This window comes from Diprion similis, chromosome 2 (assembly GCF_021155765.1).
Source record: "Diprion similis isolate iyDipSimi1 chromosome 2, iyDipSimi1.1, whole genome shotgun sequence".
In the NCBI taxonomy this organism is placed as follows: Eukaryota; Metazoa; Arthropoda; class Insecta; order Hymenoptera; family Diprionidae; genus Diprion; species Diprion similis.
In genome coordinates this window covers 2,106,722-2,133,217 of record NC_060106.1, presented here as the reverse complement: position 1 = coordinate 2,133,217, position 26,496 = coordinate 2,106,722, and the positions used below count along the sequence as shown (strand labels likewise).

At 37.3% G+C, this 26,496-nt stretch overlaps 3 protein-coding genes, 1 long non-coding RNA gene and 1 other non-coding gene across 7 annotated transcripts in view; 2 read left to right on the top strand and 3 right to left on the bottom strand.

Moving 5' to 3' along the window:
• The window catches only part of LOC124416575 (DNA mismatch repair protein MutL-like), a 51,207-nt gene extending 41,119 nt beyond the window's left edge, over positions 1–10,088 (top strand). Inside the window, exon 6 of the mRNA XM_046897772.1 lies at positions 9,765–10,088. Coding sequence (XP_046753728.1) covers positions 9,765–9,926 — 162 coding nt within the window. The 3' untranslated portion in view covers positions 9,927–10,088. The remainder of the gene's footprint in view (positions 1–9,764) is intronic.
• Positions 1,142–26,047, bottom strand: LOC124416577. The gene is made up of 4 exons (XR_006930780.1): positions 26,036–26,047; positions 12,551–12,560; positions 3,084–3,086; positions 1,142–1,257 (listed from the first exon to the last, which is right to left on the bottom strand). It is a non-coding gene; the product is annotated as an uncharacterized LOC124416577 (long non-coding RNA).
• Positions 18,471–20,843, bottom strand: LOC124416576 (nucleolar protein 12). The gene is made up of 3 exons (XM_046897773.1): positions 20,705–20,843; positions 20,479–20,584; positions 18,471–19,007 (listed from the first exon to the last, which is right to left on the bottom strand). The coding sequence occupies exons 1-3, from the start codon at positions 20,821–20,823 to the stop codon at positions 18,486–18,488; spliced, it is 747 nt and encodes a 248-aa protein (XP_046753729.1). The 5' UTR covers positions 20,824–20,843; the 3' UTR covers positions 18,471–18,485.
• Trnaq-uug lies at positions 25,047–25,118 on the bottom strand. Its single transcript has one exon. It is a non-coding gene; the product is annotated as a tRNA-Gln (tRNA).
• LOC124416573 (ubiquitin carboxyl-terminal hydrolase 36) overlaps positions 25,756–26,496 on the top strand; it is a 40,150-nt gene continuing 39,409 nt past the window's right edge. For 2 of the 3 annotated variants that reach the window (XM_046897769.1, XM_046897768.1), the window contains exon 1: positions 25,757–25,981. The gene's annotated coding sequence lies outside the window, so the exon portion shown is untranslated. Of the gene's footprint in view, positions 25,982–26,496 lie in introns of all 3 variants that reach the window. The other variant, XM_046897767.1, reaches the window with a different exon arrangement.

Sequence of the window (26,496 nt, the reverse complement as noted above, 5' to 3'; positions counted from 1 at the left end):
TGAAATGAATAATATGCACTAATAATGAGGCGCGTAGCGCCGAGGTGGGGCTGGCGCGCGAAGCGCGCTGGGGCGAAGCCCCTATAAGTAATACATAAATTAATAACAGCGCCGCGTTCGGATATAGCATCAAAAGAACTAGTAATTGCACTTTATTGTACTGGATCATTTTGAATACGAGAACCATAGAATATTTAAGAGAGTATTCTAGTCTAGAGCCCCAAATTTTGGGCGTTTGGTGGGATGATGAAGAGAAACAAAAAAAAATTTGTATCATCAATTTTTTACAGTCTTTTTATTGATGTTTCAAGAACTTACAAAAAAAATTGGTGATAAAAAAAATAATAATTCATAAGTTATGGGCCTCTAAATATCACGATTAGTAAAAACGGGTTGAGACGGAAGATATGATTGCAATGCTGCTATTCATCCGAAACGGAAATAAAACTAATTTTCTCAATTCATAAGAATGTCATTATTCATTGAGAATTCATTATTATGGCAAAACTTTCAATAAAAAAAAAATAGCGACCGTCTGAAGAAGAAGTTAATTTTCTGCCCTATTTTTTTCCAAATGTTACGTTCTGGAGAGAACATCGCGAGAAATCTTTGATTTGCTGTGTGATATTCTGTTCAAACTGGATATACAAACCTTGTGATGTCCAGGTTCATGAATCTTGATGATCTGCTCGTATGATTTCTCGTATAGCCTCTATAAATCTGGAATTATGTTGTTGTGGGTCGTGCCAACTATCACTATGCGTGATCGAAATAATGATTCTTACACAACACTTCAATCGAAATACACATTTATTAACAATGAGATGTTCTTGTAACCGACTTAGAGATTTGGTTTCACAGTGATGTTCTTGTTCACTTAGTTAGTCATATTGAGTTCGGAGATTCTGAATATAAGCGATCAATGATTTAGAATGAGCTGTGCTCGATTTCGAAGAGTTCGCAATTGTCTGAAGTCTAAAGAGGCTCTGATTGCTTCAAGCTTGAATTTAGTTCTGTGTTTTTTGACGTTTGATTTGGTTCTCTCTTCTAATTATGATTCTGGTGTTTGAAGAATGATTCTTGGTTGGACCAGTTTGATTTGAAGTGGGAGTCTTGAAGAGACTCTGATTGAATTTTAGAAACGTCAGTGCAAGACGATTGGCCTTGAAGAGACCAATCGGTGCAGTGCTGACGAGATAGTTAATTGCAAGAATGCATTTTTGCATTCTGAGAATGATACTTTGTGAACTACTTATCCTTTCTTTCCTCACGTTCTTCAAGCTCTGTCAGTGAGGTTTACGAACTTAAATTCTGTGAATTTTGATTATATATATATATTATATATATATTGTCTATATGTGTGTTATAGTTAAACATACGAAATTAGTAATGAAAACAACATATGTACCATGTAACATTACACAAGTGTAAGCTCGGTTGCAATATGACGGATGGTATGTTATATGCAGGTTGTCGGTGCAGGACCGATGCGTACAGAGATGTTAATTAAATCTAGGTCGATATACCGGGACCATCTCTAGAAACTAAACAGGAACTGCGCATGCGCCAAATGATTCAATTTCATTGGCCAGCGAAATTGCCCCGCGGAGTAATTTTCGTCAGCTAACCAAGGCGACCAACGTACACGAAATGTGACAAGGCTCTGAATATCTCGCGCGTAAAGTAGCGTATTGAGGTTAGGTTGTTATTTATTCCTACTTATCGTGAATTTTCTAAGAAAAGTGTCATTCAGCAATACCGTAGTTGATATTAGCAGATATTTAATCGACACAATAAAGGCGTCAATGGAGAAACAAATATCAAAAGCTACAGAAATTGGATCAGTTATTTATTGAAAGAAGAAAACTGAAATTAAATGTGGAACGTCATCAACGAGTGGGAGTCTAGACAAACTGAGGCAGGTAAGTAAAAATATTGTTTATTTCAAACAGATTCTTTATTTACATAAAATTAAAAATAAATGGATTGTTGAAACCCAGTAGAGGGTTGCTCCAGAGTAAATTTGTTACAGTGCAGTGCTCCGGAAGCCAGTAATCAGTGCCAATGAACATGAAATATTAAAATAAAATCAGTAACAAGGAATAAAAGAAATAGTGTATCTTGAAACACAAAGCTTAGGAGTACAAAAAGTAGCAATTCGTTTTTCTGTCGCAATTTATTGAAAATTAGTGGTATTCAAAACAATTAGAAGCTCTTGTCTGATGATAATATCTTTTAATATTTTCATGTGGGAAACAAACATCATCGAAGCGAGACTAAAGTTGTCAGGCGTTGAAGCGTGTAAGTAAATTTCTGATACTATGATATTTGCATATTACAATATTTTCACATGTATTCAATGATAAAATTCGTTTGTTCTGACAGACTTGAAGTTTCAAGTTTGGATAATAGGATGAAAATCATACCTTACCTGATGGTCGAAACGTTTTGGTGGCTAGGACCCTAGTTTCTCGATTGGTGCCACCGTTCCAACCATCGAACCTGGTTGTTCCGTTGTTCCATTAGACAACAGGTATCCGAAGGAATTTCTTCTGGTCATCGCCACCTTCTGAACATCAGTCGTGGCAAAATTGAAGAGCACGACACACTACAGATCATGGTGTTTGAATATTCCATCATTTTAGATCTATCGAGCCAATAGTAATAAGTTTGTTATTCAACAATTGCTGCTAACTAATTTTACAGAGCAATCATTCCGTGCACCATTGTAATCCAAGCAGTATTATTGGCCCGCATTATTTTTCAAATTTTATTTTCGGCAGTTTTGATATTTTATTTTTCACTCTCTTGGTATTCAATTCAGATGAATAGTGTTTCAAGTGTTAAATCATATTCCAAGGATGAATTTTGATGTGTAAACTGAACCAATCTCAATCTAAAAATGTTGGATAACTTCAGTTGAAAATGTCTTTAAAATCAATATTAATCGACAGTATCATCTGACTAGCTAGTTGCAGCTAACATCCGTGCTTGAGCCTCGTTCAACCCCAGCAAGGTCTAAGGAATGCATTCACTTACTAGTACACGTTACAAATGATCACTTTGTCTACAATAGGACTTACTTGCTGGCTAACTTTTTTATGATGAATCTTTATCAGGGAGTCATCCGGTAACTTATTGAAAGCTTGAAACCAGATTCAATTTTATACTCTTACAATGGTCCTTCATTGAAACTGAGAGTTTGTGAATCTCCATTTATTACAATTAATTCTGCATCCCATGTTAACACTGTTCGAAACAAAAAATCTCATCCTAAGATTGGAAATGGAATCTGCAATGCAAAAGTTATCTAGTGGCACAAGTTAAAAACAAAGAACCTTATAACGGTTTCTGCGACAGAGGGATTCCTTCCGGATATTCATGTTACTGGATGATGTTCGGAGCACTATGAACAAGATATTGTATTGGATTTAGGTTTAAGTAAATATTTTCATGAACTTCAGTGAAAATTAGATATTCATTTGTTTCAAAGGAACAAGGGGTACAATGTTGAATCCGATAAGTCAATATTTTCATATGAATGTTCTGAACATTACTCTAAAACATGATTATCCTTAAAGTTAATTACTGAGGCACATTTTGAAAATGTTGATTTTTAACTTGTGTCACAGAATGTTTCTGAGTTTTACTCTTCGGATTAGATTTCTTTAGATTAGATTTGAAATTGAAAGAAACCGTAAGATCTACAACTTCCTTTTCCAACCAACAAAAGTGGCCGATGATCTCTGCATGTGTCACGAATTGAATGGGAAGAGAAGACATCAGCTAACAGCAGAGATGCTATTATTTTGGCTGTATTTTCTGTTGAAAGAAAAAAATTTCATTGTTATTCATAATGTATGAAGTAATGAAAATGATTGAATAAATTGTCCCCACCTACCTGCTTCGTTTCTTCCAAGCACCCAACATTTGAACAGATTTCTTGTTTCAATCGAATAGGACGAATTTTCAAAGAGCATCAGCATTAAATTCCGACCGTTCTTTGAACAATCAATTTTCAATAACAAATGCTTCCCAAGCCTTTCCGAGTGACTATCTCAATGACTTGAGATTCTAACCTCAAAAATGCATGTGAACTACATCGCCGACAGAAACAGAGTTTGACAGCAGGGTCTCGGGGTGGCCAGACTGCACGGACGGCGGATTTAAATTCGCGCATGCGCAGTTCCTGTTTAGTTTCTAGAGATGGTCCCGGTAGATCTTAAATGTGTGGTATGAGCGTATGATGCTCGCTCGTGGTAATTGCATGTCAGTAAGTTAGAGTACAGAGAGGCCGATGCCGTAATTATCGGCTGGGACGTAACACAAACTTTATTTTTTAATTAATAATAATAATTTCGCAATACCCGAGACTCGGGCTATAGGGGATGTATACACGGATGGAAAGGATTATTCGAGTCAAGTAATATTCGTATGATTCAACTAATGATTCAGTCATTCCAGGTATACATTTGGAAATGCAAGTGAACTGAGAAAACTGATTTTTGGATATTGCGTGGGAGGCGGGGGAGGGGGGAGGCTTAAAAAAGCTTAACTTCAAATTGTCGACCAAGATTTCCTATATGAATTCTCCGCCATCTTGAAAAAAGGGTTAAATTTTGTTTTTTTGCATAACTCGGCTCTCCATCGAGATACGAAAATTGTGATCGCATACGTTTTTGTTGTTTTTTTTACGCTCTACTGTTTAGGTCATATAAATTTTTCACCTAGCATTTATCGTTGTTAAGATATTGAACGAGAAAGTAAAAAGTTCAGATAGTGAACTTGTTTCTTGCCGTTGACTTCTTTCTCATGATAGATATTGAAACAATGTCTATTATCACACTTGTAGAGCATGTTAATACCTGAAACGTAATTTTTTTTTTTTTCTTTCAGAAAAAAATTACGACTTTCAGCGCGCCGTAAAGTCGGTAAGTCTGTGCGCAGTTTTGAATTCGTAGCTCACACGGTTGTATTCATATGTCATAACGGATTAACGGTTGTTGAGGAAATTATTTAGGTACAATATAAATAAATAAACCAGCAAAGATATACATCACACACATGAAATTTATAATGCAAACAATTTTTTTTTTTTGCGTCGTCAAATTTAAAATTAAAGGAGGTCCGCTTTTTATATTTATATTTTTCTCCGTTTCGATGGTCCTGGTTCAAAGTGTTCCTCTTCGGAATACTCACCGAGTGCTGGAGATTTTTCAACCACACGAGATAATGCTTCGATAGTGGAATCATCATCATCATCGTCGTCGTTAAGCAGAATGTCGCCCACTGCAATTGAGGCAAATAATGGAGCAAGAAATCACTGCTTTTATGTACTCACAGGCAGCTTCACATTTCCCTTTGCACGACATGAGATTTAAAAGTTCAGGTGGAGTGGATTCAGCTGATAACTGGTTTAAGCCCATGATTTGTACATCGCCAACCCCATTCCTGAGGATCCTCGTAAAATTCAAACCATGTTTGCACCTGCAGATACGTGGGGCATATATGCGGGCGGACTACGCTTTTCGTTGGTGGGAGTAGTAAGAGGTGGTTCAACTTATTTTTCGTCATTGACTTAGCGAAGCGGTGGAATCGCAAAACGTTAATGAGTATTCCGAGAAACACTTTGAACCAGGACCATCGGAACGAAGAAAAGTATAAATATAAAAAACGGACCTCCTTTAATTTTATTTTTTACGACACAAAAAAAAAAGTTGTTTGCATAATGAATTTCATGAGTGTGATTTATAATTTTTCTAGATTTTTTTTTTTATATTGTACCTCAATAATTCTCTCAACAACCGATAATCCGTTATGACATATGAAAACAACCGTGCGAGCTACGAAATCGAAACTGCGCACGGACCTACCGACTTTACGGCGCGCTAAAAGTCGTAATTTTTGTCTAAAAAAAAAAAAATAAAAAAAAACGGCATTGCAGGTATTAACATGCTCTACAAGTTTGATACTGGATATTTTTTTGATACTTATCACGAGAATGCAGAAAACAGCAAAAAAATAAGTTCACTACCTGAATTTTGAACTTTTTCGTTCAATATCTCAACAACGATGAACGCTAGGTGAAAAATATATATGACCTAAATTGTAGAGCGTAACAAAAAAATCAAAAACGTATGCGATCGCAATTTTCGTATCTCGACGGAGAGCCGGGTTATTGCAAAAAAACAAAATTTAACCCGTTTCTCCAAGATGGTGAAGAATGTGCATAGGAAATCTTGGTCGACAGTTTGAAGCCGAGCTTTTCTAAGCGCCCTCTCCCCCCACGCAACATCTAAAAAGCAGCTTTCTCGGTTCACTTGCATTTCTAACCCGTTTTTTTCGGCGTAATGACTGGACTATAAATGCTACGGAATCAAGCCTTTGAATGATCATGCTGACTATCAACTTATTCAAGATAACACGGTGCGAGTTCCTTGCAATATGTGAATTTTGTATCGAGAAAATATGTGATTGAATATGATTATTGCTGTCGTCTTGCAACGTGGCCAGAAATACCCGAGCACAAACTCGAAACGTTTGTTGATCTCGATTTTGAACGAGTTTTGAATTTGCTCAAAACATTAGTCAATTTCTTTTGGTTTAAATATTGTTGGGCATGCACTTCCATAAAGTTTTCTGAGTTTCGTTGAGATTCGATTGAGAGCGTCGGTTGTTTTTTCATAAGTATCAATTGATGAAATCTTAAGACTTAACTTCAACGATTTTGACAACAATTCGCAAAAATTCAATTATCAACAGACTGGGTACTTTTGTCCATTTGATGAGCGTTTGTACACATACTAGAAATTTACCTTCCAGTAAATCAGTATGGTTAATCTAACAAATTAAGAGTATTTCACCTGACACTAACACATCTTCATACGTATAAGTGAATTTCTCGGTATAAATTCTCGAAGACTAGAGAATACTTTTCGAATCGTTTGTAATGAAATGAGTCCTCATTAAAAATTGTTGTGGGTGAAATAGCAGCGGGGGATCACAGCTCAATCAAAAGTGACGGAAAAAAATCAACTTAAATAATGAGAATTAACTGAGAGATAAGTAAATTATGGAAAATTAAGTCTGATTAATTTGGATTCGTGGTAGAATTATTTCTTTGTAGTGAAAACAAAATTAAATCGAGATTAAAAAATTAAGTTGAATTAATTGAAAATACTAAAGAATGAATCGGAATTTTTTGAAACTTATTTAAATTATAGTGAATTATCGAGAATTAACGAGAAAAAAATTGAAATGAAAACGCTTATTGGATGCTTGAGACTAAAGATCATGCAAATACAACAAAAAATATTAGAAAAATATCGAAAATGAAAAAGAATGTCGAAGGATCCCTACAATTCTGACAGCTAGGTAAAGCACCGTGTAAGTCGGCAACCGACACTATGATAGGTAAGTCCATGATGATAGGTGAGCCGGAAGGTACGACGAATAGTCAACTAGTCAGTCGATCACTAAACGTTCACGTAATGTTTACTGCCGTTCTACGTTCACTGAAGCAAGCACTGCGAGGATTACTAATTTTGGCACTCTGAGATTCTGCGTAAGCATACGTCAAGATAGGTTAGGTTCATATGTTGTCAGCACTTCTTTCAAACTTGTTAGCAAGCCTGTTCACGCGAAACCACATACAAAACTTTCCTTAGAGCTATTATTATTTTACTTCGAAGTACTGACTTGTAAAACTTCTTGAGGACGAGTTCTTACACAAGAGTTACGCAAATACACTGATAAGAATAAGGACGAAGATAGTATTAGTGCATTGTCAGACATCTCCATTGCATTGAGTATAAAATGAGTAAAACGAAAAGAAGTGGAGGTTCTTCAATCTTCCCTCTTCACGTATCTGAAACGATAAATCACAGAAAAAGTTTCTCATTTCCATAGCAGAACGCCCATAAACAGCAAAAAGGGCGTCATCAACTCTAAATAGCAATCACCGCCTTCAAATAATTCCTTATGATTTGTCTTCTGGGGCTCAACCGGCTTTCAAAACAAAGATGACATACGTAAAATTATACTAGATGGAGGTTTTGCATGTGTGTTAGTGAGACCTGGCTCCTACAAACACCGCATACAACTTCCTTCAGCGCACACTCAATCAAACCTTGCAATGCCAAGAAGACCGCCGAAAGGGGACGCCAAAGTGGGGGGATTGTAATCACATGCAGTGAAAAAATGTATACAAACGCAGAGATTTAATATAAGTGATGACTATATTCTCATTCAATTTCATTATAAGTTTTCATTGTTTACTTTATGGTACGCATATATTGACCTATCGATAAAAACAGAAACAACTTTTTACGACTAAGAGGGACTTCGTCAGTTACTTCAGGATTTACATTTATTGAATTAAAAATATTACTAGTATATTTGTACCTCCATCAACTTCATCTGTGTCTGGAAACTTATTATACGGTTTGACCACCAAATAGTTCCGCTTCCCAAGTTTTATGCGCGAAGTGCTTCCCCCACTACGCAGAGGATTAGCCGCGAGCTCGGATTTTGTGAACCTACTTTTCAATAGTTCTGTCAGCCGAAACTTTTTCTTCATTTGTAATTTGAAGCATAAAAGTGATCAAAACTATTGAGAGGTAAGTGCACAAATCTTGCTGGCAAGCGCGGAGATACATAGTGTAGAACACGATGTGTTTCTCACTTCGACATTAAGGTTCCGCACCTCACTGTCGAGTTTGCTGAGACGATCACTAAGAAGTTTGTTCTTTTGTTTCAAATAGGTTGTCTTCAAAATGGAAATATAGTTCATGTCAATGTGTTCTCCAACTCAAAAGACTTCAAGATTCATAACCTCGTAGTGTCACGTATCATACAAAATTAGAATAGGACTGTAATAAAGTATTTATCTTCCGTTGATAAGTTTCTTTTCGAAATTTCTAGTTTCTTATATTAACACAAATTGAAAATTATTTGCCTTTGATAGCCTGCAATCGAGGGTTTTCGATAAATAAAATTTCAAGAATTCAATTAGATTAATTTTCACTAAATCAAAATGTACGAAATAAACAATTAAATGTATCAGAAACGGACTTGTAGAAACGAACCGCTCGATTGTAAGATCGCCACTTGGAGAAACGAACTTGTAGAAACAAACCGCTTGGTTGTTGAAACGCAACTTGCAGAAACGGTCCTCTCCCGGACTGCAACTTCGAGAAACGAACTCTTCGGGAAAAACAAGCTTGTAGAATCGCAACTTATAAAAACAAACAGTTAGGTATCGGCACTTGTAGAAAAAAAAGTTTCGGCTAACAGAACTATGTAGGTTGACGAAATCCGAGCTCGCGGTTAATCCTGTAAGTAGTAAGAGCGAAACTATTGAGGGAGGTACTGTCGAGAGGTTAGACTGCAGAGTGCAGATGACCGGATTTGGCGTTCAGAAGTTATATTTCATACAAATTATTCTGCATTTTAGCTAGTATTAATTGGAAAATAGATAATAAATCAAGAAAGATTCATCCCATATCAAGTGAGGGTTCAAAATTTTTGTTTAATTTGCTATTTTTTTTTTTCTTCGTCAACAAGACATCAAAATTAAAAATCGTGTATTTTAGGAATCATCAATTTCGTTTTTAAACTCGAAAACCTCTCGTCAACGCTTACGATAAGGGTTCAAATTATCTTTTTCCGAAAAGCCTAAGCGAAAATGAAAATTTTGTGCTCACTTAATTGCCTCATATATTCATTTCTCAACATTTTATCCAAGTAATATATTTTATTTTCAGACTAAATTGAACTTCGCATCTTTGAAACGCCCATGCAGGTCAGACCAAATACTAATTATCCAAAAACGAAGTAAAATGAACATCGACAAGAATCAGGATATAGATTCACATCACGTGATTCATTCTTCCAACAAATTACTACCTAATGGTGATTCCAATTGACTTACGCCGATGAGACTTCGTGCCATTACTCAGTATACCTTAAGAAATATTTTCCAGGTGTACCTATTGTTCTAATGTGTTATTGCAGTAAAAAAATTAGTCGAGTCCCATTTACCGCAGGTGAATAATAAACAGTGGGAATACATGCTGTGACGTTTTTACGACAAGGGAGCCACTTATTTGAACGACCATCGCCGTTCGCCGTAGATGTAAGTCTCTGACAATGAGTCAAGCCACAGGCCAGGACGCGATACGTTTGGCTACCCACTCGAGGTAATCCAAATGCTGTTTTCACGCGCCGTCAATTTTTACTTGGCTCACATCTCAGAAGGTAAGCTTAACTGTCAAGAGTGATTCTTGTAACTAATCGCGGGCCTTCGAAATATTACTCTCACATTCCTACGCGACTATAAGATGGTACTGAAAAATAAGTGTGATATCAAACAACGCTCTCTGAAGTTATATATATTGCACATTTTTGCTTTGTCTATAAAAAAAATGCTAAAAATGTGCCCAGCGTATACCATAAATGGCCAAGTGAATTATGTACTGGTTAGTGTCTATTATAATAAAGCTAAGAAATCTATGATGAAAAAAAAATGGTTGAAAAAAAATTCCTTCTCTAGTACTTGGAATGAATGCGAGGAACACATTTGCCCTTTTACAAGAATAGATCAAATTTTTTAAGATATCTTAAAACTATTAGTTCATATTTAAGTTTTGTTTTACTTCGGAAGTTAAGACAAAAATTTTCAAAATGGGTGGTTCTTTTGCTTTACAAATAACTCAAGCATGAGCCGCGGAAGAAGAAACTGCACATGAAACCAATATCTTTTTTCTCTCAAGTAGGTAGCCAACCAAATCGCGCAGTGGCATTTGGCTTGGCTCATAGACTTACATCCATTCGTAGACTCACATCCCAAGTACAAAATACCTGGTGGCGATAAAAATCGATAATGATCGGTCAAAAAAGTGTCTCGCCTAACATCACATGCCACTTCAAAATATGTCTTATGTATAAAGTTAACGTTAACTCTTTCTATTTTGTTTATGTAGAATTTATGTACACGTATGTACATTCATGTATATACGGGCTGGTTTCCTTACAAAAATGGATACCAATTAACTAACAGGTATATGAATCTCTCCATAAATGTCAGATTTTTGGATTATCGCAATTAAGCTTAAATAAATAGCTGAATAGGAACAACTCTTCACATTTATGTGAACGTCGTCATTTTCCCTCAATATAAAATATTCGTGTGATAGATAGTATGTTTGAAAAACAATGAAACAAAGTTGTCCTAGTGAATCAAAATTGAATATAACCTGTAAACGCTACCAGAGAAGCTACAATAATTGTTACTGTGCAGAATCTACTCACGGTACAAAAAAAGTTTTCCGAAACTTTTGACGGTTGAATTAAGAAAAATTGTAATTTCATGAATTTTTCGTGCCCAGTTTTTGAGGAACAAATGATTCAAAATCGTACATTTGATTGATGCGTGATAACGCTTTTACGGAACACAGCTGCGCATGACGTCACGAATTACCTTGTCAAAATCGTTTACAATGCCAACACGCGCAGACCAAGTGAATTGCTTAAACAAAACTGCAAATCCCCCTTAAAAAGGGTTCTATAAATATTGTTTTATGCCCAAATGTCGCAATACGTCACATTCGACACCGGACAAGATTTTTGTGCAATACCGGAAGAAGAGACATATTTACTCGTATACGGTGAGTTACATTACACATTCTACTAGAGCTACACTACATCCTTATCCTCGTATTATCTTTATCTTTATTTCGAATGAGGGTTACAGAAGTAACAGGGTATCTCAATAACGTTATAATCTATGTGGGTAATTTCGCATTGTTTAGGGTATTTACATATCGCCCAACGCAAAACGTGCAACAGGTTTCTCAGCTGTAACAGATCGTGTAGTGACTTCAGTGTTTTCTATGCTCGATTTCTTTTCACTCACACCACATTCTGACTGCTTTGTCACCAGTTTTGGATCCATCATCCATAGATGATATTTAATAATGATTGCGTAATTTTTTAAAATTGTGACACAAATTACATAAATTCTGTAGCAAAAACCAAAAATATTCCCACCAAAATCAAAGTGGATACGCAAAAGGGTAACTTTTATTGTTTTATTTGACTCTCTTCAGGACGCAGGTGGGGGTTTTCCTGAGCCTTCACCTCCAGAGAGGCGCTCTCCTCCGGCGGCTCCCTGGTGGACTCCCGAATGCTCGGTTCGTGTGGCTGCCAGGAGGGCTGCTGCGGGGGAGTTCGGGAATCACTCCACCCCCCAAAACCTGGAAAAGTATAATGTCGTTGCTAAAGAGACTAAAAATTTTCTTCAAGAACCCAAAAGGAAGGGTTTTCGGAACTTCTGCTCTACTTTAAGTCCTCAAACTTCTTTTGTTAAAATCTGGGGTCCGATAAAAGCATTTAAAAGGCGTTTTCATATTTCTAAGTCGATCACATGCTATTCTCCTGATGACCAATGTATTGCTGATGCTTTCAATAAGGTTTCCGTTTATTATGCTGAGGAAAAATTTTCCTTACCTGATCCTGGAAATTCCGATCAAGTCCTGGATGCTGACCTAACTCTAGAGGAACTGTAATGGTCAATTTCTCATTCCAAACCGAACTCAGCACCCGGCATGGATTTAATTACAAATAAATTGCTGAGACGACTTCCTCCAGCGGGTGTTCTTTTTCTTTTAAATTTATTTAATTAAATTCTTGATTCAGGTGATTTTCCAGAGGAATGGAGACACTACATTGTTTTCTTCATTCCTAAGCCCGGATCTAAGGGCTTTAGGCCTATCTCTCTTTCTTCTGTCATATTGAAAACTTTAGAGCGTATCATCAACTTCAGACTACTTTGGTGGGTCGAAAACCGTAACATTCTCCCAAAATGTTTTTCCGGATTTAGGAAGGGGAAATTGGTTACGGACAATATCTCGGTTCTTACCTCTGATATCTACTTAAGTTTCCTACGGAGAGAATATCTTGCCGGAATTTTTTTAGTCATTGAAGGAGCCGTCGATAACGTTATTCCTAAAATTTTAATTCAAGATCTTGCAGATTTAGGACTTTCTGACAAACTCGTTAGGTTCATTGGTAACGTCATCTGGTTCAGAGTTCTTCACGGTAAATCACAGGGGGCAGACCTCGGGGTCAGGTCTACCTTCCTCGGTCTTCCTCAGGGCTCCGTTCTGAGCCCAATCCTATTTAACCTTTACATCAGACAAATTCTCAATAATATTGGGCCATATTCCAAAACCATAACCTATGCCGATGATGTGGTCATTTACTCCTCTCATCGGACATTAAATACAGCTCTAGAGATTGTTTCATCTTCTCCAGATACCATCTCTGCTTGGCTGCTAAACAGAGGTTTAGCCGTAAGTCGTAAGAAGATACAACTTTGTATTTTTACTAAGAATCATATCAATAACTTTCCTATTTCTATCAATTTTCAAAACTCACCTATTCATGACCTCCTTGAGTCCTTGAGGTTTTCCTTGACCAAAAGTTACTTTGTAAAAAGCATATCGAATATACCAGGTCTAAGGCCCTCCAGGCTGTTTTTATTTTAAAAACTATTTCTGGATTTTCGTGGGGTGGGCACCCCTCCACTATGCTCATCATTTATAAAGGGCTTATCAGGGCCATTTTGAACTGGGGGGCCCAATTTTTTGGTAGTGCCTCAAGATGCCACTTGGCAAGGCTCGATGCCGTACAGTCTATGGCTATTAAGATCTGTCTGGGCTGCCTCAAATCCACCCCCAACAATGTTGCTCACCATCTAAGCGGTATCATTCCCTTACAATTTAGAAGACAGGAACTTACTAAAAACTACTACATTCTAAGAAGCTGTTCCATTCAGGGCAACATGATCATCCCTAAACTTCAACTTATTGATATTATTTTGGAAAGAAGGAACTTTAATCAAGATAAATCTGGGTCTTTTCTCTTTAGAACTTGGCTTTCTATCAGGAACCTTTTAGTATGGGTTATGTCCTCCAAGGTGCCTCTTTGCTATAATTTAGACTACCCTGCCATCTTTTTAGATACTCCGGTTAACTTTGCTATCGGATCTGCAATTAAACAGGACTCATCTCCTGATCTAAGTTTAAAACTAATCTGTGATTCTGAGTTCCCCAATTTTATACACATCTTCTCCGACGCCTCTAAATCTACCTCGCCTTCCATGGTTTCAGCAGCCGTCATTACACCTGACCGGGGTCGTTCTCTCCAATTTAGTTTGAACGTTAAATCTTCTATTTTTTCTGCTAAAGCCCTTGGGGTTCTGAAAGCTTTAGAATTTATCCTTGACAATTCTTGTTCGTCATGGGATGGGGATTAACGGATTACACAGAACTGGTTCATCAACGATCGTATTTATTTCCAACCTCAGGTAGTATTCTAGTCGCTCGCGCACACACACACACACACACACACCAGCCTATTGCACGTAGCCAGAAATCTGCTGACAAGTGCTCTTGCCCGTGGCTGAGACCAGACTGACAACTTATCGGTATCCGACGCTCCCTCCGATACCAGCTACACAGTGTTTACAAGTTTTTGTTTTGCCTACTAAGCCCTTCGTGGCGTTCATCAAGACCTGATTCGGTACAGAGGTGGGAACGGTCTACGTATCGACCCTATGTCGACACGATCAGCCGTCCCGGCCCTCCTAGGTCTAGCTGCTGGTCGCCCTGTGCGACCTGTCGACCCTATGTCGACACGGCTAGCCTTCTCGGCCCTCCTAGGTCTAGCTGCTGGTCGCCCTGTGCGACCTGTCGACCCTATGTCGACACGGCTAGGCTTCTTGGCTACCCAGGAAACGAACGGAAAAGAGCAAATAAATCTATGAGTTTCATTTTTACATTTATTTGTTCCTGATTGGAGGAAGAGGTAATGAACTAAAACGTGGTTTTTACATAAGGAAACGAAAGAAGGCGAAATTTCTTTGACAAAATTAGAAAACAAAATTCATACGAAAATAAAAAAGGGGGTTTGAAATAAAATTAAATTCTTGTCGGAACAATTCTTATTCCAATACACTCATTTTTACAGATTCTTTAAGTGTCGTATCTGCATTGGCGCATCCTATCAGTTCTAATAAGATTAATCCTATTTTGATACAGATTAAGCAAAAATTTTATGATATTCATCTTTACGGTGGACATTGTATATTGGTATGGATCCCCGCCCATATAGGTATTCTAGGCAACGAATTAGCTGATTCTGCGGCCCGATCGGTTGGCGATGGACCAACTGAATTTAATAATAGAATATATTGGGCCGACCTAAAACAATTTTCAAAAAGTTCATCCATTACCGCCTCTCAAGCCTTTATTTTGGATATAGGGAGATCGAAAGGGGTCAATTTCTGTTCAAACGCGGGTCCTTTCTCTGGCCATCCTTGGTTTGACGGCCTGGCACTGTCTAGGAAGAAGATTTCAGTTATTAATCGTATCAAGTCTTATCACACCAACACAAACTACCACTTAGCCAGAATGGGTTTCGTGGTTCAACAGGAGTGCAGATGTGGTTACTCTGATATTTCACCTAACCATTTGTTTAGGGAATGTCCGTATTTTACCATTCCTAGGGTTAAACTCAAAGATTTCTTCCGAAAAAACAATATTATACCCGGATCTGATTTACAAGTTTTGTTTTTAACAAATTTTTTAAAAATCACTCTAGTTCTTGCAGATTTTATACTTAAAAATGATATTCCCATGTAACACAACCAAAATACTAATTTTCTATGTTTTAGTGTCCGTCCACACGTTGTCTTTGTCAAGTTTCCTAACCTATTTTACGTCAAAATTGCATCAAGAATTAATAAGAAGGGGTTATATTTGGATACTCTCTTCACCTCCTGCAAAATCATTATACTCAGAAACACCTGGAGATACCGGGTGTATCAGAGAATTTGAACTCTTGAGATTCAGGAAAAACCCAGAGTACATACATTGGCACTTACTCGTGGAGTCATAGCCATAAGGAAGAAGAAGAAGAAGAAGACTATGAAGCAGTTGAAGATCGAGGCAAAGACGGAAAAGCAGAAGGAGGAGAGATGGGAAAGTATAACGAAATCCAGGTATAACGGATGGTACAGAGAGATAAAAGGAGGAGTGCCGAGGTATTACAGAAAGGGGTGGGGAGAGAATAGGTAGAGGAGAGTGGCAAGGTTTAGAATGGGAGGAGAGGTAAGAGAAGCCAGATATTCGGAAGAAATACAGGAAAGAGGGTGTCGGATATGTAGGATGGCAGAGGAGACGCGGGAGCACGTATGGGAGGGATGTGTAGGCGGGGAAGAAGGAAAAAAGAGCTGGCAGGATGTGGTTAGACAGATGCTAGGGGAAGAGGGGGAAGGGAAAGGATGGATGAGAGAAGTAGAGAGAGCAAGAGGTGTGGAAGAGGATGAGAGGAAATCAATGAGAAACGGAAGTCGTAGAGGGGAATGAGTGCCTAAGGAAAGAATGGGTTATATGTAGGCAAGGACAGAAGATAGAGAATAAGAAGTAGTGGTAAGAGCAGGCAAGAGAGTGAAAAGGCAAGAGAGAGAGAGGGGGGCAAGGTAGGGAGTGTAAGGTGCAGGAAATGTAGTGGTAAATGTAGGATAAGATAAGAGTAAGGAAATGTAAAATAGACATAAGGATAAAGAAGATCATGTATGTTATTGTATTGTACGTGGAACGGAAGTCCATGAAATCCCAAGGGTAACATTAAATAAAACTGAGTAAAAGATAAATTAATATTTTCACCTGAAATTAAAAAATATTTTGAATGAAACTATAAATTATCAAAAAACTTTTCCACCACAAGACTAAATGCTGAAATTTACGAAAGTTCGATTTCATATGCATCATTTAAAAAAAAATACGAAATAATCGTTTAATCGATTAATTTTCACCGATTCCATTGAGTCGTGTTGAATTATTTTTTTTTACTGGACTATTAATCGATGCATCGAATATTTTTAGCTTGGTGGCCATAGTTACAAGGCAAGTGCTGTCATCACACGAGTCAGATATCCGCACGTGTGATAAACGCTACTCTTCCCAACACGTGTGCAGAAAAGTTTGATTTGAGAAGCAGTGAAAATGTCACTGACAGCGTGTGGAATTGGCGTTAGGTAACTTACGCTGAATGACGCAGTGCGTAAAATTGAGTTATTCGAAAGTGCACATGCATGAAAAAAAGCACTGATGTGAAAAATAGAGCATTTCAGTTATGCGCATGCGCCAATATCTACCACACTGCTCGAATATACGGACTTTAGTCATGCTGCAGAGACTTCGAAACTCATATGGTCTAAGCATATTGGAGAAAAAAAATTGTCACTATTTCGAGTGTGCCCCACTTTGCCGAGAAGTACATTAAACTTCTCGTACATACTGCAATTTTTTTGGTCAGGGTAAGTTGAAAAATGATGTGTTTTCGTTAATTATAAGTGAACAAGTTTGATAAAATGTCATTCTCTTCATATGAGTTAATGAAAATCCAGGACCATTTACAGAAGTTAATTAACCCTTAGCGGCACACATCTTTCCTTACGTACTATCGACTTGAAGTTTTGTACTCGAGTGTTTTTGGGGTCGCTGATTACGAATCTGCACTCAAAATTTGAAAATTCAAGATGGCGGATTCAATATGGTGGACCAAACGTGCAAAAACTCGTTTGACGAAAGCACGGTCTTCTATACAGGTCTTGTAACTCTGATTTATATAAACAAATTAACGAAACATAAAAACAATTTGAACATAAACTTTGATCCTCTAACACATCAAGATCATAAAATTACAAAAAAAAACCGGTTAAATCGAATAAAACTACTCTAAAATCGCAAAAACGTGTTTCAAAATAGGTGGCATTCAGGAATGCCACTATGCCGCTAAGGGTTAAATGGTGAAACAGTCGTTGACACAAGTGAACCATATAATTCAAGTAAAATGAAAATTATTTTTATGGCTCGTTTAAGAAACGTCAGAAAGAAGAAAACAGTAATAAAAATTCCAAGGATATTGAAAATACTATTTGTCAAAAATACACTCAAAACAAAAAACAACAAGAAATCTCTAAAAATTACAGAGAATACTTGTTATACATAGATTGTTATTAAGAAAAGCACTGTTTGTCTTTTGATTTACAATAATTAGAACGCAAGATATATGTTGGTTTGAAAAGTACCAAAAACTTTTTGTAAAATTTAGAATTCCAATATTTCTTGAACTACTCAATATAGAGCTACAACTAGGGGTTAATCTTGCAATGATGGCTGGGAACTGAATCGCAGATGGATGCTAAATTCTATGACTATGTTCAAAATGTGGACTGCCAGAAACGAAATACCCAATACGTGATTCTCAAGAAATAAAATGTTATCATCGGTACGTATATTGGACAGTAACACATTATATCAACCAAGACTTTATTTATATAATAGTTTTTTATGCTCATAAATCAGAATATGTAAATCATTATAACGATTCATTATTAAATATGAAGAAAATGTTCTCTAGCGACGTGTATTTCGTTTGACCTTCCCTCCATGTTTTTTCTTTTTATCAACTTTGTCACGCAACATTTTTTTTTGTAACGAAATCTTCTTATTTGCTCGCCGTTCTATTTTTTGTTTTAATTGAAAGACTTTGCTTTTCTGTACTTGCTTCATTGCTTGATGTCTGATCACCCGCTTTACTGTCTTTTTCATATGCAAATCAGGTTTTTTAACATCTGCTTCACTGGATTGATCTTGTTTTTTAGGAACCGTTTCCTTAGTTCGCAATTCCATGCCTATGACTTCATCTTCTGCATCAGTACAATCTCTCTCAGTTCCGCCATCACTACACTCTTCCTCGTTGAGATGTGAAACTCTATTTTCACCAATCCAGTTACTTTTCTCAGCTAAATCAGCTGCGTTCAACTCCAAGACACTAATAGTATGTCCTTCAACCTCATATTCTTCCTTAGAAAGCAGCTCATCTAGCTCAGGAATACTTCTCCGAGACACCAGCATCTTCTTGTAACTCTCACGTGCCTGGAAAATAAAAAAATCTTTATGAAATATCTATTATTTACTTGTTGTACATTATAGTTTTGGTTATGACGTTGAAAAAGATTTTTTGCTGTTTTTTTTCAGAAAATCAAATGCATTCTAACATAAATTTATTGAATTATTGAAACCACGAGTCTTTGAAACCATATCAAGATTTATAACTGTATTAACATTTAGGGGCTTCTGAGCAGCTGATATGTCAGTTGCTAATAAAGTTTTTGATTTAAATTTTAGTTTCAAAATCGAATTAACACACGACATACGAATAGCAGTGTTTGTATAATATGATACACAAGGAATCAACCGATGCTCATACCTTAATCAAGTACAATTAATTTGCACTTGTGTGCTCAGGCTGTTTGACTAAAAGTTTCAGCAATGCACACTGTAACAGCTATTTCATGATCGATAATAAACATACTATTAACCAACAAGATTAAACTTTTGAGCGACGAGATAAGGAGATAATCAAAAATAAAATCAACGATACATTGAGAAAAAAAAATTTTTTCATGTAAATATTGACTGTTTTATAAATTGAGAATACCTGATTATGTAATCCAAAGAAGCTGATCTAGCATATTTTTGCAAAGAACAACTGATTGCCAAAAGTGTGTAATTCTTCTATTGAAGCATTTTGTAGTTTAGTTAAGGATCAAGTGATGGAATTTTTATCATATGGTCAAATTTTCCTGGTAGGTTAACTCTACTCGTTTCTTTGAGTATACAACATAATACACAAGCCTTAATGATAACCTTAAATCTTTTGCATCATTATATTGAATAACGGATGATGATTATTCAATAATAACAAATTATTAAAATTGTTAATTATTTAGATAAGTTTTCAATATAATCACTCCAGTTACTTTTTAACTAAACTGCTACCTAAGAATTGATGCTTTAAATTTGAAACTTCAATTGATAAGTAATTCATAAAACAAAGTTAATATTTCACGTGAAAATATAAGCATATATACGCCCGGAAACTGAGTTATAATTGAATAAAGAAATGTTAAATTGCGATCACAGTTTATCAGTTGACCAACAACCTGATTCTGTCAAAAATTATGTTCCCGGCAGTCACTTGAGACATGAGGTGGATAAACCGGCTTCTGGGGTGCAAGTATTATAATTGCAAGTCTGACTACGTCTTTCGTTCAAGATTCTAAGGTAGGATATATTTCATACAAATTCGTAGATACAGTATTTTTCAATCGATTCGGACATATGATGATTCCGAAAAATATTCTAAAATACATTATGTATGATGTTTTCAAATATAATCCTGAAATATGCTGTTAAATTGAATCCTGAAATACAATGTTGTTGAACCGAAACCCAACGAGATCTTAAGATACAATGTTGTACCCAATCGTCGATGAACTTTGTGTGAATTGAGATAGAGCAAAATTAACGCTGAACAAGTAGTACAAATTTTCTGCATACTTACATCTTGTTTGATTCTTTTCCTTTCTTCTTTAAGTTGTTTTTCCAACTCCTCTTGAGCTTTTTTCTGTCTCTGTAATTTTCGCTTGTGAAAACCTCCCAAGAATTCGCTGAAATCATTTTAAATTATGTTTCTGGCTTCAATTGAATTAGGTTAGGTCAGGCTAAGTTTTGCGATGATTGACTCCGCGAACGTGATTAAGTGTAACAATTTACGTCAATCATCTTACCGTCTTTTTTCTTCGTCGAACACTAGATTAACAGTTTTCCGTTTCTTAGGTCGACTTGGCGTTCGATTGACGTTCAGTACCTTTGGAAAACAATTAGCTATTCTACCTGTCGCCATCATGTAGTACCATGTGATCTTTGATTTTGTCCTGTGGCCGGTAACGGAATGAAGGGTAGAAGCTTAGAGCATATACAATGGAGGCAGCCTAGATACCCTTCCGTGTAAGTGGAAACCGGAACAGAGAGGGGAATAATAAGGTACAGTTCATCGATGCATGCACTGTGGCTAACTTTATTTTTTCAGTTTTTGTTTCTTTTCTACTCGTATTTTATGTGCCTATGGCCGGTGAAACAGTTGCACAGGAGAAATGGGAGAAACCACGACGACAGCCTCTCAGCGCTGTCATCCATGTAACCTCTGAGATCGCGAGGGCACGAATAACCTCTTTCACAAAGTGCATAAGCCGTCATTTTAAGTATAAATATTTAATTTTATCATATTTATATATTCGTCGAGTCTTAAATTTTAAGTATAAATATTTAATTTTATCATATTTATATATTCGTCGAGTCTTAAATTGACGGCTTATGCACTTTGTGAAAGAGGTTATTCGTGCCCTCGCGATCTCAGAGGTTACATGGATGACAGCACTGAGAGGCTGTCGTCGTGGTTTCTCCCATTTCTCCTGTGCAACTGTTTCACCGGCCATAGGCACATAAAATACGAGTAGAAAAGAAACAAAAACTGAAAAAATAAAGTTAGCCACAGTGCATGCATCGATGAACATTACTGTTCATTTTCTCGGTCTTGCACGTGTGACGTCGGAGCGGCACTCCACGAAAATTCCTCAAAGCTGCCACTAGAGATTATCGCGGATGTTTAGCTAGACTTCACAGGTTCCGGGTGACTTTTCTTTTGTTGTCCCATGATCCGGAATTTTTACGGGTAGAACGATCGCCGGTAAATCGCAACAGTTGCCTTTGGCGCTAAATTTGAAATGCGCCGCTATGATTGGGTGTCAGCGGTTCCGGGTCCATGAATTCCGGATCATGGGACACGGGATAAATAGAGATCCAGAATACAGATCACCCACACAAGCATATGAATGTTTAAATTTCCCGCTTTATCTTTTTTCGGAAAAGAAATTTAATATTGTGGCCGTAAAAATGAATGCTGAAACCGTTTTGTTATCCATCGCGGCTGTGCAGATCAAATGGAAAGCGGTTAAACAACTGAGACAGAGATAAATTATGCACCGCAAATTGTTAGCATTATTCTTCATTTACGATAATTTGGAATCAGAAAAAGATCGCGATAACCGTAAATTTTGGGTTCGCCCGATATTCACTGAAGAGAATCGATTTCTGGAGGGTGCAAGTGCCAATTTAATTAGACAGATGGCCTGACAAAACAAACTGCGGTTCGTGACCCGCTTCCTGCTAAAACTCGACTGCAAATCGTTTTACGTTACCTAGCATCAGGTGATAGTATGACTTCTATACCCTATGCCTTTCGGATTGGACACAATACTGTCTCCAAAATTGTAGCAGAAGGTTGTACCGAGATATGGAACCATTTGAAAGATTCAGTATTCTTAATACCGAATACAGACAATTGAAAAACTGTAGCTGCAGATTTCAGGAAAAATGAAACTCCTCAATTGCATAGGGGCTATTGACGGCTACTTGTTTAACCTAGGCGCTTAAACACTATTTGGGTTACATATACATACATACATACACTGGACGTGGGTTTGACAGATCCACGGTCTTACATACAGGTCTGGAAACTCCATTGGAGGGGGTAGGTCGCTTGATGAAGCCGTGTTGGTAGTTCACTAGTCGCCACTGGGTTCGCTGCGATCTTATCAACAGCCTTGGCGGGGTCGGGGGGGTCCAGACAGACCGTAGTGTTCGCTCACTCATCGTATTTAACCTCCATACAGTTAGCCCCCCATGTGTGTGGATTGGATTAATTCTTTTTGCAATCGTTTGTCGGTCGTTCGTCGGTCAATGATGGACTAATCCGAACGTTTGTCGGTTATTCCTCGATTAGAAAATAATTTTTCAAAATTAGCATAAAAAATTTCTCTAGTTGGCCCCTTGACGGAACTGTTTCCGATTAATTTTGATGGTAATCGATCTAGAATCGTTTGTCGGTGATTGATGGATCATTCTCACATAGTAAATTTGAACAATTTCTACAAAATCGTAGAAACAAAAATCTAATCCGGTTATCTATTGCTAATCGCTGCGTGGAAACCTACCATTATGGCGGCGAACAGAATCAATTTCTTAACGTCGCTCTACGGCCATGCTCTACGGTATCTCTACGGTATTCAAAATGATTCATAAGTGTGAGCTCGGAAAAAAATGTGACTCAAAAATTAAGGTTAAATAACCAACTAGTGGATAATCAACGCTCCGGTGAGAATACGACCGTAGGGTGGGTCAAATAAAATGACTATTTTTTTTCCCCTCGATATAATGAAAAATTGATTGTATGGCATCTCAAAAAGGCTGTAACCGGCGAGGTTAGGAGAGTCTTTTTGGTACATTTCTGTAGAACTTTTGATGCTCTACAAAAAAGCTCTATTGTATCTAATCGAAAGAAGTAACCGTTCAAAAAATAATCGCTTTAAAGTTCTTCAATTATTTATACCATGAATACTAGTTTAAACACTAGATGAAACTCAAACTCTAAGAAACTCAAGCTTTAACAGCGATTATCTTTTGAACGGTTACTTCTATCGATTAGATACAATAGAGCTTTTTTGTAGAGCATCAAAAGTTCTACAGAAATGTACCAAAAAGACTCTCCTAACCTCGACGGTTACAGCCTTTTTGAGATGCCATACAATCAATTTTTCATTATATCGAGGGGAAAAAAAATAGTCATTTTATTTGACCCACCCTACCGTCGTATTCTCACCGGAGCGTTGATTATCCACTAGTTGGTTATTTAACCTCAATTTTTGAGTCACATTTTTTTCCGAGCTCACACTTATGAATCATTTTGAATACCGTAGAGATACCGTAGAGCATGGCCGTAGAGCGACGTTAAGAAATTGATTTTGTTCGCCGCCATAATGGTAGGTTTCCACGCAGCGATTAGCAATAGATAACCGGATTAGATTTTTGTTTCTACGATTTTGTAGAAATTGTTCAAATTTACTATGTGAGAATGATCCATCAATCACCGACAAACGATTCTAGATCGATTACCATCAAAATTAATCGGAAACAGTTCCGTCAAGGGGCCAACTAGAGAAATTTTTTATGCTAATTTTGAAAAATTATTTTCTAATCGAGGAATAACCGACAAACGTTCGGATTAGTCCATCATTGACCGACGAACGACCGACAAACGATTGCAAAAAGAATTAATCCAATCCACACACATGGGGGGCTAACTGTATGGAGGTCGTATTTATTGAGGTTATTGTTATCCTGGTAACTAGACCGCAGCGACAACTGGTGGTGCCGCTAGAATCGAAATTTGCACTTGCTAAGCGACACGAATAATCGTGGCTCCCAGCATAGGAGTTTCCAGACCTGTATGTAAGACCGTGGACAGATCACAACTGTCGTTAGTGCACACGGAATGGAATGTCCGGAACGCCTCTGATTGGCGCTAAAAAGTAACTAGATTTCTATCCGGAACGAATTCCGGACCATTTCTATTCTAGGGTCTTGATCGGTTGCATTATAGATAACTAGTATTATGACGGTAACTTCTAGCGGACTTTTTCGAAGTATCTTCACAGTGGGTATCTTAGTTGAGTTATTTTGAAGTCGAGTTTTAATCTTTTCGTAAGTTATCTGAAAATATACATCTTAAAGGCAACTTTCAGGCACTGGTGTTTTCCGGTTTTACTATGGCCAATCTTTGGCCAATGTAGTAATACTGGATTTAAAAACGCGTGTAAATCCATTGTATCCGGCGTAATGCGTCACTTACACGCATTTTTAAATCCAGTGTTACTATGTCAACCATAGTTCTGCGTGTGTTCAAAGCGCTTAAAACGACTCCAACGCCACTTCAATGTAAGATCATTTGAGCGATAAACCAATCGTACAATAGCTTTATAGGAGAAATTCCATATTAGATTCGAAATTTGGTACTCTTACGCAGGTACTCGATGTAAAGATAGCCAGTTTTACGATTTACTTATATCCCATTCCGTCTTCCTACACCTCTATACGTGATCTTAAATTCATTTCAAAGTATCGTAATGACATGAATAAATTGAATTCGAAAAACATACCCATACTTCTTTTCTATGAAAAAAAAAAAATTGACTAAGCTATGACTTGTAAACATTTTAAAATATTGACCACCTTAGGTCCCACCGAGATTTGAACTCGGATCGCTGGATTCAAAGTCCAGAGTGCTAGCCATTACACCATGGGACCTGTCAAATTTGCTCCTTTCATACACTTACAATACACACAAACCATTTTCTGGCAATGCATGGCATGATCAAACATATGTTGACTTAATTTACCAGTGACGATAGTCTTTATTACGGTTATACAGGACGCACGCTTCACGTTACATTGCTCAGTGTACGGAATATATACACCTGCGTCTGATGTATGTACATACAAACACGCATACGCATTGCATGTATATACATATACAAAAGTATGTGCGCGTATGCATGCACACGCCGGCGCAATAATTTAAATCAAATACAGGTGATCGCACAATTATATGAACAGTTTTACGGTACTGTTGAAATGAAAATGATCATATCAAATTTATGCGATTGACATCAACTTTTCTTATCAACAGGTATCCTCCTTCTATTAGGTCAAAAAGAAATGGTAAAATAACCTCCTTTCAATCAATTTCCATCTCATGACGCGTGCACACATCCATACCCGCGGGAGCAGTGGCTAGAGATGACTGCCTGAAACGATGCTGAACGTATCCATGAAGTTAAAAAATCAACTTCGTATCTGTAAAAAAATAGCTCATCCCACATATTACACCAGCTTACACTTTATAATCAAGAAATATGATAATTTGCGTTTTGACGTTCTGTGAAATGATTTCTAGATGAAAAGGATGTGATAAATTTAGTTGTCAATTGGTATCGTGGTTGTTATTCACCGCTTCCGACTTACTTTGCAAATGGCTGCAGTCACGGTGAAGAACAGACGTTGCTTCTGCTTATCAACACGGAATGAGCGTGCGTTGTTCAGGTTGTGTTACACAAGTGATTTGTTGGCAGGATCACAGAGTTCTTCGCCGCGCATGGATAATATCCAAGGTAAATTTACATAATACAACGTATTACAACCGAATGTAATACTTACCGATTGACGAGCACGCGTCTACCCGTGAGGTCCGGCGGCACGGCACGCGCGATAACTCTGAATCGATAATTCGTTCAATTTTTACGCGCTTTCACGGTCCGTCTTTGCCAATCAGCTGAAAATTTATTTCTTCTCTCTTACTCCAGCGTAAAATCTTTCTATTCTCCTCTACTACCCTAGACATTAATGATAATTTTTTGTTGACAGGGGAACGATCGTGTTTTCAATAGCACATGGCCGCTCCGCGATTTAATCGCAGCCGCGGCTGATAGAAATTTTAATAATTTCTGTGCACATTTCTTAATATCATCCACTCTAATCTGGCCTCACAAATATTTGGGCATACGTCTGTCATACGACGGTGGAACTAGCAGCGAAAACTAATAAGCTGAGTCTTAAGCTTCAGGAATTAGATTGACAATCTTGCATTGAAGCTATTTAGCTGTCAGCTTTGCTTGTTAGTTACATC